Source organism: Leuresthes tenuis, unplaced genomic scaffold (assembly GCF_036924035.1).
Source record: "Leuresthes tenuis unplaced genomic scaffold, fLeuTen1.0.hap1 SCAF_20, whole genome shotgun sequence".
Taxonomy (NCBI): domain Eukaryota; kingdom Metazoa; phylum Chordata; class Actinopteri; order Atheriniformes; family Atherinopsidae; genus Leuresthes; species Leuresthes tenuis.
The window spans coordinates 1,015,715-1,027,693 of record NW_027325374.1 but is presented as its reverse complement, the minus strand read 5'-3'; the positions used below and the strand labels follow the sequence as shown (position 1 = coordinate 1,027,693).

At 48.2% G+C, this 11,979-nt stretch overlaps 2 protein-coding genes across 3 annotated transcripts in view; one reads left to right on the top strand and one right to left on the bottom strand.

Annotated features, from left to right (window-relative positions):
* LOC140278876 (uncharacterized) lies at window positions 1-7,221 on the bottom strand. Its single transcript, XM_072373965.1, has 9 exons — window positions 7,183-7,221; window positions 6,110-6,226; window positions 5,204-5,279; window positions 4,092-4,200; window positions 3,920-4,007; window positions 1,860-1,951; window positions 1,615-1,779; window positions 1,075-1,166; window positions 1-77 (listed from the first exon to the last, which is right to left on the bottom strand). Exons 1-9 carry the CDS (start codon window positions 7,219-7,221, stop codon window positions 1-3), a joined length of 855 nt encoding a protein of 284 aa, XP_072230066.1.
* A 2,592-nt stretch (window positions 7,222-9,813) lies between these two features.
* LOC140278543 (microfibril-associated glycoprotein 4-like) overlaps window positions 9,814-11,979 on the top strand; it is a 5,731-nt gene continuing 3,565 nt past the window's right edge. The window contains exons 1-4 of one of the 2 annotated variants that reach the window (XM_072373577.1): window positions 9,814-9,950; window positions 10,048-10,600; window positions 11,159-11,197; window positions 11,831-11,927. In XM_072373577.1, coding sequence (XP_072229678.1) covers window positions 10,481-10,600; window positions 11,159-11,197; window positions 11,831-11,927 — 256 coding nt within the window. In that variant the 5' untranslated portion in view covers window positions 9,814-9,950; window positions 10,048-10,480. Of the gene's footprint in view, window positions 9,963-10,047; window positions 10,601-11,158; window positions 11,198-11,830; window positions 11,928-11,979 lie in introns of both variants that reach the window. The other variant, XM_072373574.1, reaches the window with a different exon arrangement.

The window sequence follows — 11,979 nt, the reverse complement described above, 5'->3', positions numbered from 1 at the left end:
TCACTTCTTCCGGAAGCGTGTCAGGATCGGCACGATGGTGTCCAGCGCTTTATGGACCTCGTCTACAGTTTTAGCTCCTGTGATTTAACAGGAAACACAGTCAGAGTCAGAGCTGCATTCATGTGGCAGCAGATGTTCAGGAAACCTGAAGAAGCTCACAAAGACCCTTCAGTGGGCCCAAAGGATTCCCACAGCTACCTAAAACACAACCAGAACCAGTGCTGGGACAACCAGAACCAGTGCTGGGACATCCAAGAGTCCTCTGAAGCTTTTTAGAAGGGAAACTGGACCTATATTTAGGGTTACCACAACCCACTGTGGGATCTAATTACAGGACCCTTTGAACCTCCTCATTAACCACGAGAATAAGTCCAGAACCTCCTACTTCTGTTGAAGAGTCCAGAGAAACTCAGGAACCTTTTGGTTTAGGCTCAGGAGCAACAGAACCCCAGAGACCTCCTCTATGCCCACAGGAACCTCTTTATTCTGTGATTCTGGTGAACTGCCTTCACAACATCATGTTCCTACACAATGAGCCCCAGAACCCGAAGAACCTCCTTAAAAACATTGTTTTAGAATACCCAGAATCTTCAAAAACATCCTTTTCTATTTACAGAACTACCAGAGAATCCGTGGAACTTCTCAGTGGGACACTGGAACCATGTTTAGAACTACCCCGACCTCAATAAGAAGTGACTACAGAACCCACAGAATCAGAGGAATATCATGAAGAACCTCCCCAGTGCGCTGCTAAAGGAGTGTTGCAGAGTCCAAACACGAACTACAGGACACCTCAAACCTCCTTCAGGAGTTTAAAGAACCTTCACAGAACTACTTCTGATGTATTTCCCTGAAATCTCCTCATCTTCCAGCAAAATCTGAGGCCCTGAGAACATTTGGTACAACGGCAAAACCCGCATCAACCCCCTGGAGGACCTCCAAGAACTAAAACTATGCAAGAAGCATCTGGAACCTCCTGAATGAGCACCAGAACCTGCTGAAGGTGAGATCGGACCCACAGGGAGCCTGGGTCTGATGGGACTGTGATTTCTGGGACGTGAGGACACAACACACCGCTCAGATTGACTTTTCCGTGTGCAAAGATGGTTGCGTTGATTCCAGACACCACCTTCAGGAAGAGGGCGGGGAACAGCTCGTGTTCGTAACTGTGAAGAAAAGGATAGAGACGTGACAACAGTCAGCAGCTGGGAACTCACACCCAGTCAGACTAACGTCAGCTTTTCATTGGCTCAGTTATGACTCATCACACTTTATTCTTCATGATTTACAGCAGATCATCGTTTCTTTTTCTCATGATTCTGGAAATCAAATTTAGAAACTTTCCTCTCTCTGAAACTGGCTTTTGAACTGATTAGTGAAGTCCGCCGTGTAGCAGCAGCCGGTTTCACAGCTCATGAGCGGTTAAATGTGTATAAATGTTAGCATTATCCTTGTAAATCACGTGCATGTGCACCTTTTGAGCTTCCTGCAGTGTTTGTGTGAACCTAAACGCGTCCTGGAGCCATCACAGCCCACGATGAAACCCATTTCATGTCAAACACGAGGATTCCCCCTCATGGAAACAACTCAAACTGCAGCTTCCTGTGTCCTGACCTGGAGTGCTTGTGGTAGGCCAGATGCAGTGCTTCCAAATACAGGGGGAAGAAGGGACAAGTGGCCACGATGTTGTGGATCTGGAAGTTCAGGAAGCGGACGGGGAAGCCGAGCTTCTGCACGATGCGGGCGAACTTCCTGGCCGCCCGGCGGGAATCGTCAGGGCTGCTCGAACAGAAAGGAGAGCGTTATTCACTGAGCCGGAAACCACCCGACTGTGTGGTTTCTGCAGAGTTCAAGCAGACCTCTTGGCTCCTGAACAAAGTATCACCCCACTTTCATAGATGGTCGCCGTAGCTCTCGGTTTGCGGATCCTCATGACGAGGGCCATGTAAGTCTGAAAGACAGCAGCAAACTGTGAGCCTGGCAGTATCATGAGCCCTGAGCTGGTCCTGTGGGCAGCATCATGAGCCCTGAGCTGGTCCTGTGGGCAGCATCATGAGCCCTGAGCTGGTCCTGTGGGCAGCATCATGAGCCCTGAGCTGGTCCTGTGGGCAGCATCATGAGCCCTGAGCTGGTCCCGTCTGCAGCATCATGAGCCCTGAGCTGGTCCCGTGGGCAGCATCATGAGCCCTGAGCTGGTCCCGTGGGCAGCATCATGAGCCCTGAGCTGGTCCCGTCTGCAGCATCACGAGCCCTGAGCTGGTCCCGTCTGCAGCATCATGAGCCCTGAGCTGGTCCTGTGGGCAGCACCATGAGCCCTGAGCTGGTCCAGTGGGCAGCATCATGAGCCCTGAGCTGGTCCAGTGGGCAGCATCATGAGCCCTGAGCTGGTCCCGTCTGCAGCATCATGAGCCCTGAGCTGGTCCTGTGGGCAGCATCATGAGCCCTGAGCTGGTCCCGTCTGCAGCATCATGAGCCCTGAGCTGGTCCTGTGGGCAGCATCATGAGCCCTGAGCTGGTCCCGTGGGCAGCATCATGAGCCCTGAGCTGGTCCTGTGGGCAGCATCATGAGCCCTGAGCTGGTCCCGTGGGCAGCATCATGAGCCCTGAGCTGGTCCCGTCTGCAGCATCATGAGCCCTGAGCTGGTCCCGTCTGCAGCATCATGAGCCCTGAGCTGGTCCTGTGGGCAGCATCATGAGCCCTGAGCTGGTCCTGTGGGCAGCATCATGAGCCCTGAGCTGGTCCTGTCTGCAGCATCATGAGCCCTGAGCTGGTCCTGTCTGCAGCATCATGAGCCCTGAGCTGGTCCTGTGGGCAGCATCATGAGCCCTGAGCTGGTCCCGTCTGCAGCATCATGAGCCCTGAGCTGGTCCCGTGGGCAGCATCATGAGCCCTGAGCTGGTCCCGTCTGCAGCATCATGAGCCCTGAGCTGGTCCCCTCTGCAGCATCATGAGCCCTGAGCTGGTCCCGTGGGCAGCATCATGAGCCCTGAGCTGGTCCCGTGGGCAGCATCATGAGCCCTGAGCTGGTCCCGTGGGCAGCATCATGAGCCCTGAGCTGGTCCTGTGGGCAGCATCATGAGCCCTGAGCTGGTCCTGTGGGCAGCATCATGAGCCCTGAGCTGGTCCTGTGGGCAGCATCATGAGCCCTGAGCTGGTCCCGTGGGCAGCATCATGAGCCCTGAGCTGGTCCCGTGGGCAGCATCATGAGCCCTGAGCTGGTCCCGTCTGCAGCATCATGAGCCCTGAGCTGGTCCTGTGGGCAGCACCATGAGCCCTGAGCTGGTCCTGTGGGCAGCATCATGAGCCCTGAGCTGGTCCTGTGGGCAGCATCATGAGCCCTGAGCTGGTCCTGTGGGCAGCATCATGAGCCCTGAGCTGGTCCTGTGGGCAGCATCATGAGCCCTGAGCTGGTCCTGTGGGCAGCATCATGAGCCCTGAGCTGGTCCTGTGGGCAGCATCATGAGCCCTGAGCTGGTCCTGTGGGCAGCATCATGAGCCCTGAGCTGGTCCTGTGGGCAGCATCATGAGCCCTGAGCTGGTCCTGTGGGCAGCATCACGAGCCCTGAGCTGGTCCTGTCTGCAGCATCATGAGCCCTGAGCTGGTCCCGTGGGCAGCATCATGAGCCCTGAGCTGGTCCCGTCTGCAGCATCATGAGCCCTGAGCTGGTCCCGTCTGCAGCATCATGAGCCCTGAGCTGGTCCCGTGGGCAGCATCATGAGCCCTCTGCTCTCAGTGTGTACGGTACCCCCGAATGCATCGTTTTTAGTCAGGAGACGGTCTGCTGCTCCTGAACACTGTGAAATGAGGACTTCACTGAATGCTGGAGAGGAATTAGTGGAAATAAGCTCCCTGACAGTAGCAGTGAAAGACTTCCAGCATGAGCCGAGCTGAGAATGGGAACGTGTTGCCGTCGGTACCTTTGGTCTGTACTCTGTGTTCCACGTGTTTCTGGCTATCAAGTTCAGGTCCAGGCTGCAGCCCAGTTTCACTGTAGAGATCACGTTTCTGCACAGAGACACGATGCAGGTTACACAGGACAGTCAGACCCAAAGCTGCAGGACAGCCACTGCGGACAAGCTGGGAACCCACTGTATGACCGGGATGAACCCGTGGGGCTCAGGTGTCTCTGGCACCGCGGGGGGGTCAGCGGAGGGGCTGCTGGCTGGCAACGTGTCGACCGTCCCGCTCTCATTGTCACCTGGAACAAACCAAAGGACATTTAGAGCCCAGCAGCCTGAGTTACTGAACACAGGTGTGTGAAAGTAAGTGCACCCTCTTTCTGTTCAAGGGTTTAATGCTGAAGGAAATCAGGACAAATCACCTGTTCCTCAGCAGGTGTTAAATCCAACAACACTGTGTCATTATTATTATTATCATCCTAAAAACGGCTCGATTTCCATTTACCAGGAATCTAATGAATCACTTTTCCCATCGTTGCCGTGACTGAGAATGTGAAGCGTTCCGACTGAATGAAGCCAGAGTGTCAGGTTTTGGAGGATGCTGATTGGCTGGGGGGGCGGATCACGCCCTGCCTTGTCTCTGCAGCTCTGACCGCCAAACACAACAAGGCAGAGATAATGGTGACGAGTCAGGGAAACGTCCTCAAACTGGAAGGACCGGCTCCGCTTCTCGCTCATTTTAATGAAAGGAAAGAATGTTTCTGCTGAAAAGACACGTCTGCCTCATGCAACCTGAAGAAGCAGCTCACATCAACACATGCTGACACTTCAAATACACACCAAATGTTCTAAAATACTGTGAATTTAGCCGTTTTTATTCTTCAGCCAGTTAATATGAACATCTCTGACCTTAAAGATGTTACAGAACATGAAAAATAACTTCACAGTAACTAATTACTCTTACAATGAGCTACTAACTCAGTTACTGTGTTCTGGGACCAGTTCTGTTCTGCTCCCCTGAGGGAGGATCATACAGCAGTTTGCTGACGTCTCTTATCATCTGTTTTTCCTTGTTCTTTAAAGACGTCTGAGGCCCATAAACTGAGCTCTCTGACCAACTGTGTATCACAGATAAAACAATGGTTGAGTGATGTCTGTCTCCATCTAAACAGGTGGAGAGGCAGGTCACCGGCTGCCACAGAGAGGCTGCAGTCAGGGAGGCAGCTGGATGGACCTGAAGCAGAGGATTCTGGGAGAGAGACATCCTGTGTTTGAACAGGAAGTCCAGGATCTACATCTGACCCGCCATCATATCCAAACGCACATTAACGCCAGCTGTGAGCGGCAGCAGGCAGCTGGGAGAGTTCAGGTCATCCAACTGCCTCCATGACACATTCAGAGATAAAAGAGACAAAAACCTCCGTCTTCAGACTCTGAAACAGCAAAGTAAACCTTAGTTTACCACTGATGCAGGAACAGGACTTTGTGGTAGGACAGAAGGTAAAAGTAAACTTTAGCTCTTAAAGAAAACTTTAGCTCCTAAACAAAACTTTAGCTCCTAAACAAAACTTTAGCTCCTAAACAAAACTTTACCCCCAAAAGAAAACTTTAGCTCCTAAACAAAACTTTACCTCCTAAAGTAAACTTTAGCTCCTAAACAAAACTTTAGCTCCTAAACAAAACTTTAGCTCCTGAAGAAAACTTTAGCTCCTAAACAAAACTTTAGCTCCTGAAGAAAACTTTAGCTCCTGAAGAAAACTTTAGCTCCTAAACAAAACTTTAGCTCCTAAAGAAAACTTTAGCTCCTAAAGAAAACTTTACCCCCAAAAAGAAAACTTTAGCTCCTAAAGAAAACTTTACCCCCAAAAAGAAAACTTTAGCTCCTAAACAAAACTTTACCTCCTAAAGTAAACTTTAGCTCCTAAAGTCCTGTTTCAACAGGACTTTGCCCAACTGTGTATCACAGATAAAACAATGGTTGGGTGATATCTGTCTTCATCTAAACTCAAACAAACTGAGCCGCTCATCACTGACCCAGGTGATGCTGTTCCTGGCATCAAACGGCCCTCAGCCTCAGGCAGACATCCTAAACTAGCCTGAGAAATCAGGCGAGTCATTTCTGACAAAGCCGTGTCTCTGGAACGTCACACAAAGCAGCGACTAAAGACCTGCTTCTTCCAGCCGACCCTAACCCTCCCTGTATTTTACCAGGTAAACTTTGACCCTTTTGACATTCAGAGCGTTGCAGGGACAGGCTCCTCCTGCACCTGTGATCGGATCCAGCCCGACGCTGCAGCTCGTGGCTTCAGATCCTCTGATCAGCATCTATCGGTGGTCCCTCGCACTCGCTTTAGGACCCGAGGAGACCAAGAATGTGGAATGAATTACCGCTTATCTGCATTCTGGCCCAGGCTGCTAGGACTGATATTGACTGTATGTTGCTGTGATGTGTTTTTAAATGTCCATTTTTACTCACTGGTTCCTTCCTGTGAAGCACTTTGTGCCTGCTCACTGAGAAAGGCGCTAAATAAATACATTTTACCCTCCTAATTAATCAATTATTTGATATTTACCGAGTGTTAAGACCTGATAAGAGCTTAATTATACGACACAATCAGACCAAGAAACGAGCCCAGTCAGATTCTTCATTAATTCTGTGGGATGCAGCAGGATTTTTCCTTAAAAAAAGTTCGATTTCGTTTACCTTCGTCGTCCTGTTGGCAGCTTCTCTCCTCCTCATCCACGTCTTCCTTCTTCTCTTCTTCCTCCTCCTGTCTCGGATAATCCTGCAGGCAGACATCACTGAATGACTAACACCTCGACAAATCAGAACCTGAAGAACATCAGTGATTCATTCATTTGGAGCTCACACTGAAGTTCATTTACATGCCAAAAATACTCTTTATACCACCAAATAAATGGCTCCCAGCAGCTATTTCTTCCTCTTTGTTTGACAGAAAACAGTTTAGGCTCATGACTTATCTACGTGATAATGTTCAGATCCGAGGGATGAATCCTCCCTTGTTCATCCTCACATGTAGAGCATCAGCTGGTTGACTTAAAGGTTTATTACAGCCAATAAGAAGCAGCTGTTTCGCCTTATAGAACAGGCACAGACCCAAACACATCCCGATCTTCTTTACAATCATTGGAACATTTTAAACTGACCACAGGAACAGTTTAGATTTTAGCGTTTGCATGTTAATTTGAATGAATGTAACTTTTTGTGTTTACATGATGAAACCTTGAGATTTAAATAAGAACCTGAAACATTTACTCACATTTGCAATGAACTCATCAAAGAAGCGCTCCAACGCCATCTCGTCCATGATGGAAGCAGCTTCCAGGAGTTTTTATTTGGGATCAAAACTTTACAGCTCAGGCTCATTTGTGTTCTGACCGTTTACTTTCGAACGGGTTCTGTCGTGGAAATTCTGTTGCTAAGTGATGGAGAAAACCTAAAACTGTCATTTAAAGGAGAACTCCGGCATTTATAAGGCATTATCTGTCTTTATTTCACCAATACTTTAAGATGAATGAATGAATGAACGTGTGCTATAGCTCTGTTAGCTCATAGCTGCTGTTATGTGGCTACTTGCAGCTATAGGAGAGCCTGTTTTTACTGGAAATAAATACAAAACTAAGGAGTGGATCAGGACTTCTGTGCAGTATATCAGAGATAACTGATCCTTTGGTGTAAAACAGCTGTGGTCCATGTTTACACGCAGTCTGATCCTGACACAGAGCAGAAGATCAGTCCATCTGACTGGTTCTGGGTTTGAAGCAAACAGCAGCAGTCGTCCAGCTCTTCTTACCTCTTGGAGACTCTGTAATGTGCTGTGGTCAGTTTGCCTGTCTGAGGGTCATGCACCGTAGCACGTCTGAGCGAAGCCGCCCATCGCATTACGCCACAGAGACACAGAGAGGACAGAGAGAGGCAGGTCACCGGCTGCCACAGAGAGGCTGCAGTCAGGGAGGCAGCTGGATGGACCTGAAGCAGAGGATTCTGGGAGAGAGACATCCTGTGTTTGAACAGGAAGTCCAGGATCTACATCTGACCCGCCATCATATCCAAACGCACATTAACGCCAGCTGTGAGCGGCAGCAGGCAGCTGGGAGAGTTCAGGTCATCCAACTGCCTCCATGACACATTCAGAGATAAAAGAGACAAAAACCTCCGTCTTCAGACTCTGAAACAGCAAACTAAACCTTAGTCTACCACTGATGCAGGAACAGGACTTTGTGGTAGGACAGAAGGTAAAAGTAAAGTTTAGCTCTTAAAGAAAACTTTAGCTCCTCAATAAAACTTTACCCCCAAAAGAAAACTTTAGCTCCAAAAGAAAACTTTAGCTCCTGAAGAAAACTTTAGCTCCAAAAGCAAACTTTAGCTTACCACAAAGTCCTGTTGAAACAAACAAAACTTTACCTCCCAAAGTAAACTTTAGTTTACCACTGATGCAGAAACAGGACTTTGTGGTAAGCTAAAGTTTGCTTTAGGAGGTAAAGTTTTCCACAAAGTAAACCTTAGTTTACCACTGATGCAGAAACAGGACTTTGTGGTAGGACAGAAGGTAAAAGTAAACTTTAGCTCTTAAATAAAACTTTAGCTCCTAAATAAAACTTTACCCCCAAAAGAAAACTTTAGCTCCTCAATAAAACTTTACCCCCAAAAGAAAACTTTAGCTCCAAAAGAAAACTTTAGCTCCTGAAGAAAACTTTAGCTCCTGAAGAAAACTTTAGCTCCTAAAGCAAACTTTAGCTCCTGAAGAAAACTTTAGCTCCTAAAGCAAACTTTAGCTCCTAAAGCAAACTTTAGCTTACCACAAAGTCCTGTTGAAACAAACAAAACTTTACCTCCCAAAGTAAACTTTAGTTTACCACTGATGCAGAAACAGGACTTTGTGGTAAGCTAAAGTTTGCTTTAGGAGGTAAAGTTTTCCACAAAGTAAACCTTAGTTTACCACTGATGCAGAAACAGGACTTTGTGGTAGGACAGAAGGTAAAAGAAAACTTTAGCTCCAAAAGAAAACTTTAGCTCCTGAAGAAAACTTTAGCTCCTAAAGAAAACTTTAGCTCCTGAAGAAAACTTTAGCTCCTAAAGCAAACTTTAGCTTACCACAAAGTCCTGTTGAAACAAACAAAACTTTAGCTCCCAAAGTAAACTTTAGTTTACCACTGATGCAGAAACAGGACTTTGTGGTCAGCTAAAGTTTGCTTTAGGAGCTAAAGTTTGCTTTAGGAGCTAAAGTTTTCTTCAGGAGCTAAAGTTTTCTTTTGGGGGTAAAGTTTTCCACAAAGTAAACTTTAGTCTGCCACTGATGCAGAAACAGGACTTTGTGGTAGGACAGAAGGTAAAAGTAAACTTTAGCTCCTAAATAAAACTTTACCCCCAAAAGAAAACTTTAGCTCCTGAAGCAAACTTTACCTCCTAAAGCAAACTTTAGCTCCTAAAGAAAACTTTACCCCCAAAAGAAAACTTTAGCTCCTAAAGAAAACTTTACCCCCAAAAGAAAACTTTACCCCCAAAAGAAAACTTTACCCCCAAAAGAAAACTTTAGCTCCTAAAGAAAACTTTAGTCTACCACTGATGCAGAAACAGGACTTTGTGGTAGGACAGAAGGTAAAAGTGAACTTTAGCTCCTAAAGAAAACTTTAGTCTACCACTGATGCAGAAACAGGACTTTGTGGTAGGACAGAAGGTAAAAGTGAACTTTAGCTCCTAAAGAAAACTTTAGTTTACCACTGATGCAGAAACAGGACTTTGTGGTAGGACAGAAGGTAAAAGTCAACTTTATAACTTACCTTCCTCTGAACAAGTTTATTTCCTTCATTCTAATTCAATCCAGTTTGACCCGTTTGCAGAAAGTTTCACATTTCATAAAAGTAAACTTTAGCTCCCAAACTAAAGTCTCACCTTTACAGTCAGAGCGGTGAGGAGATGGTTTCTGATTGGTCGGCCGCTGTGCCACCTCACCACCTTCTGCAGGTATAAGCAGTGAAGTGTGAGAGCTGACAGGCGTTTGTGTGGAGAGTTCAGTTCCAGCTGCAGGTGAATTCACAGGTGAGACCTGAGCGGGACGACTTTACACAGAGTCGCAGTCTGTCACTGAGCCCTGATCATTACTTTATTTTGTGCGTTCATGCAGCTCAGCAGAGATCCAGACCGACATCCGCTTTCACCACTTCAACACAGCCGAGAGGATGAAGGTGAGTTTGGACCTTCCTGAACTCTTGTAAAGCCTCTGGACAATATTTCAGAAACATTCCAGGCTGCGAGCTGCTTTCACCTGTCCGTGAGTCACACAGGAGACAGGAGTCTCCATCACTGTCAGAACAGGGAGGAGCAGCTGAGGAGTTCTTTGCTCCGGAGGTCAGAGGTCAGGGCGGTTCTGTCCACTGCAGTGAAAGCTCCTGCAGTCGGACCCACTGAGAACATTTGGAGCAGCGAGAAACCAAAAAGACATCAAAGAATGTCTGAAGTGAGTTGAAGCTGCTCAGCAGCAGGTCACAGACAGTAAAATCTCCTCATGTCCTCTGTTCCAGCTACCTTCAGCCCTCCTCCTCCTCCTGGCTCCGGCCATGATCAGCTGTAAAACCAGCTTCCAGCCGGTCGACTGCAGCGACATCCAGCGCCACGACAAGAACCAACCCAGCGGCGTGTTCACCATCTATCCCATCGGATCCACGTCTGCTGTCCAGGTACGCCTCGTCCTGTCTGTGAAGCACAGGCAGCTGCTGTCATTCAGTCTCATGGAAGGAGGCGGGCCGAGGGCCCGTCGAAGGGCCACAACAGCCCAAAGCTCCCTTCAGCTTTCAGTCTGTGGGTTCTTACTCCTGTCGGGTCATTTTGGGTCATTTTGGGGCTCTTTGGGTCATTTTGGGGCCTTTTGGGTCATTTTGGGGCTCTTTGGGTCATTTTGGGGCTCATTGGGTAATTTTGGGGCCTTTTGGGTCATTTTGGGGCTCTTTGGGTAATTTTGGGGCCTTTTGGGGCCCTTTGGGTAATTTTGGGGCTCTCTGGGTAATTTTGGGGCCTTTTGGGTAATTTTGGGGCTCTTTGGGTCATTTTGGGGCTCTTTGGGTCATTTTGGGGGCTTTTGGGTCATTTTGGGGCTCTTTGGGTCATTTTGGGGCCTTTTGGGGCCTTTTGTCTCATAAAGACGTGCAAAATCTCCATGAAGTCTGGATCACGTGAACTGATGCCTGTGTGTGTGTGTGTGTGTGTGTGTGTGTGTGTGTGTGTGTGTGTGTGTGCAGGTGTACTGTGACATGGACTCACAGGGAGGGCGCTGGACGGTGAGTTCTCCACCTGAAGTCACGGCCGGTTAACGGAGAACCTCAGTTCTCTGAGGTTCTAAATCGGAGTAACCAGTCCTGGACCATCTCCCTGAAAAAGCAGAAAACAGGAGAGTCCCCTCGTTTTTATGCTAACTGTTAGCCGCTTCTTCTTCCTTCAGTTTGAATTATCACGATTCCCCGAGGCCAGTGAGCACCTGGCTGCTTTATTTCCAGTTTTTCCTCCAAGTTCACAATTTAAAACCGATGCTGGAGAAGAAAATCCTCTTTTATCTTCCTCATTTATTCTTAAAGCTCGTTGGTATCAGTGTGCTTGAATTTAGCTCTAATGCACTCCGACTAAGAAAGGCTCCTGCTTCTTCTCCATGAAGACGATGATGCTCAACTGACGGTCTAACAAACTAGACAGATAATCAGTTCCTGATGTATGAAATTATGTTATGGTGAGGATTGGGGGGGGGGGGGGGGGGGGCCTCCACTTTCCATCAGACCTGTGCTTTTGTACTTTCCTGATGCAGTAAATTCTGTGCCAACAGAGAAGGGCTCTGCCCCGAACGACCAGTCGCCACTGCAGACACAAGCAGAGCTGCAGGTTTCTCACAGTCCGCTCATCAGACGATTCTTTGCTTCCAGGTGTTCCAGAGGAGGATGGACGGCTCGGTGAACTTCTACAGGCCCTGGGTTCAGTACAAGATGGGCTTTGGGAACGCTGCTGGGGAGTACTGGCTCGGTGAGGCATGGCTCCAAACAGTAACTCAGAGTTTAAACCAGTTCATCGAGAC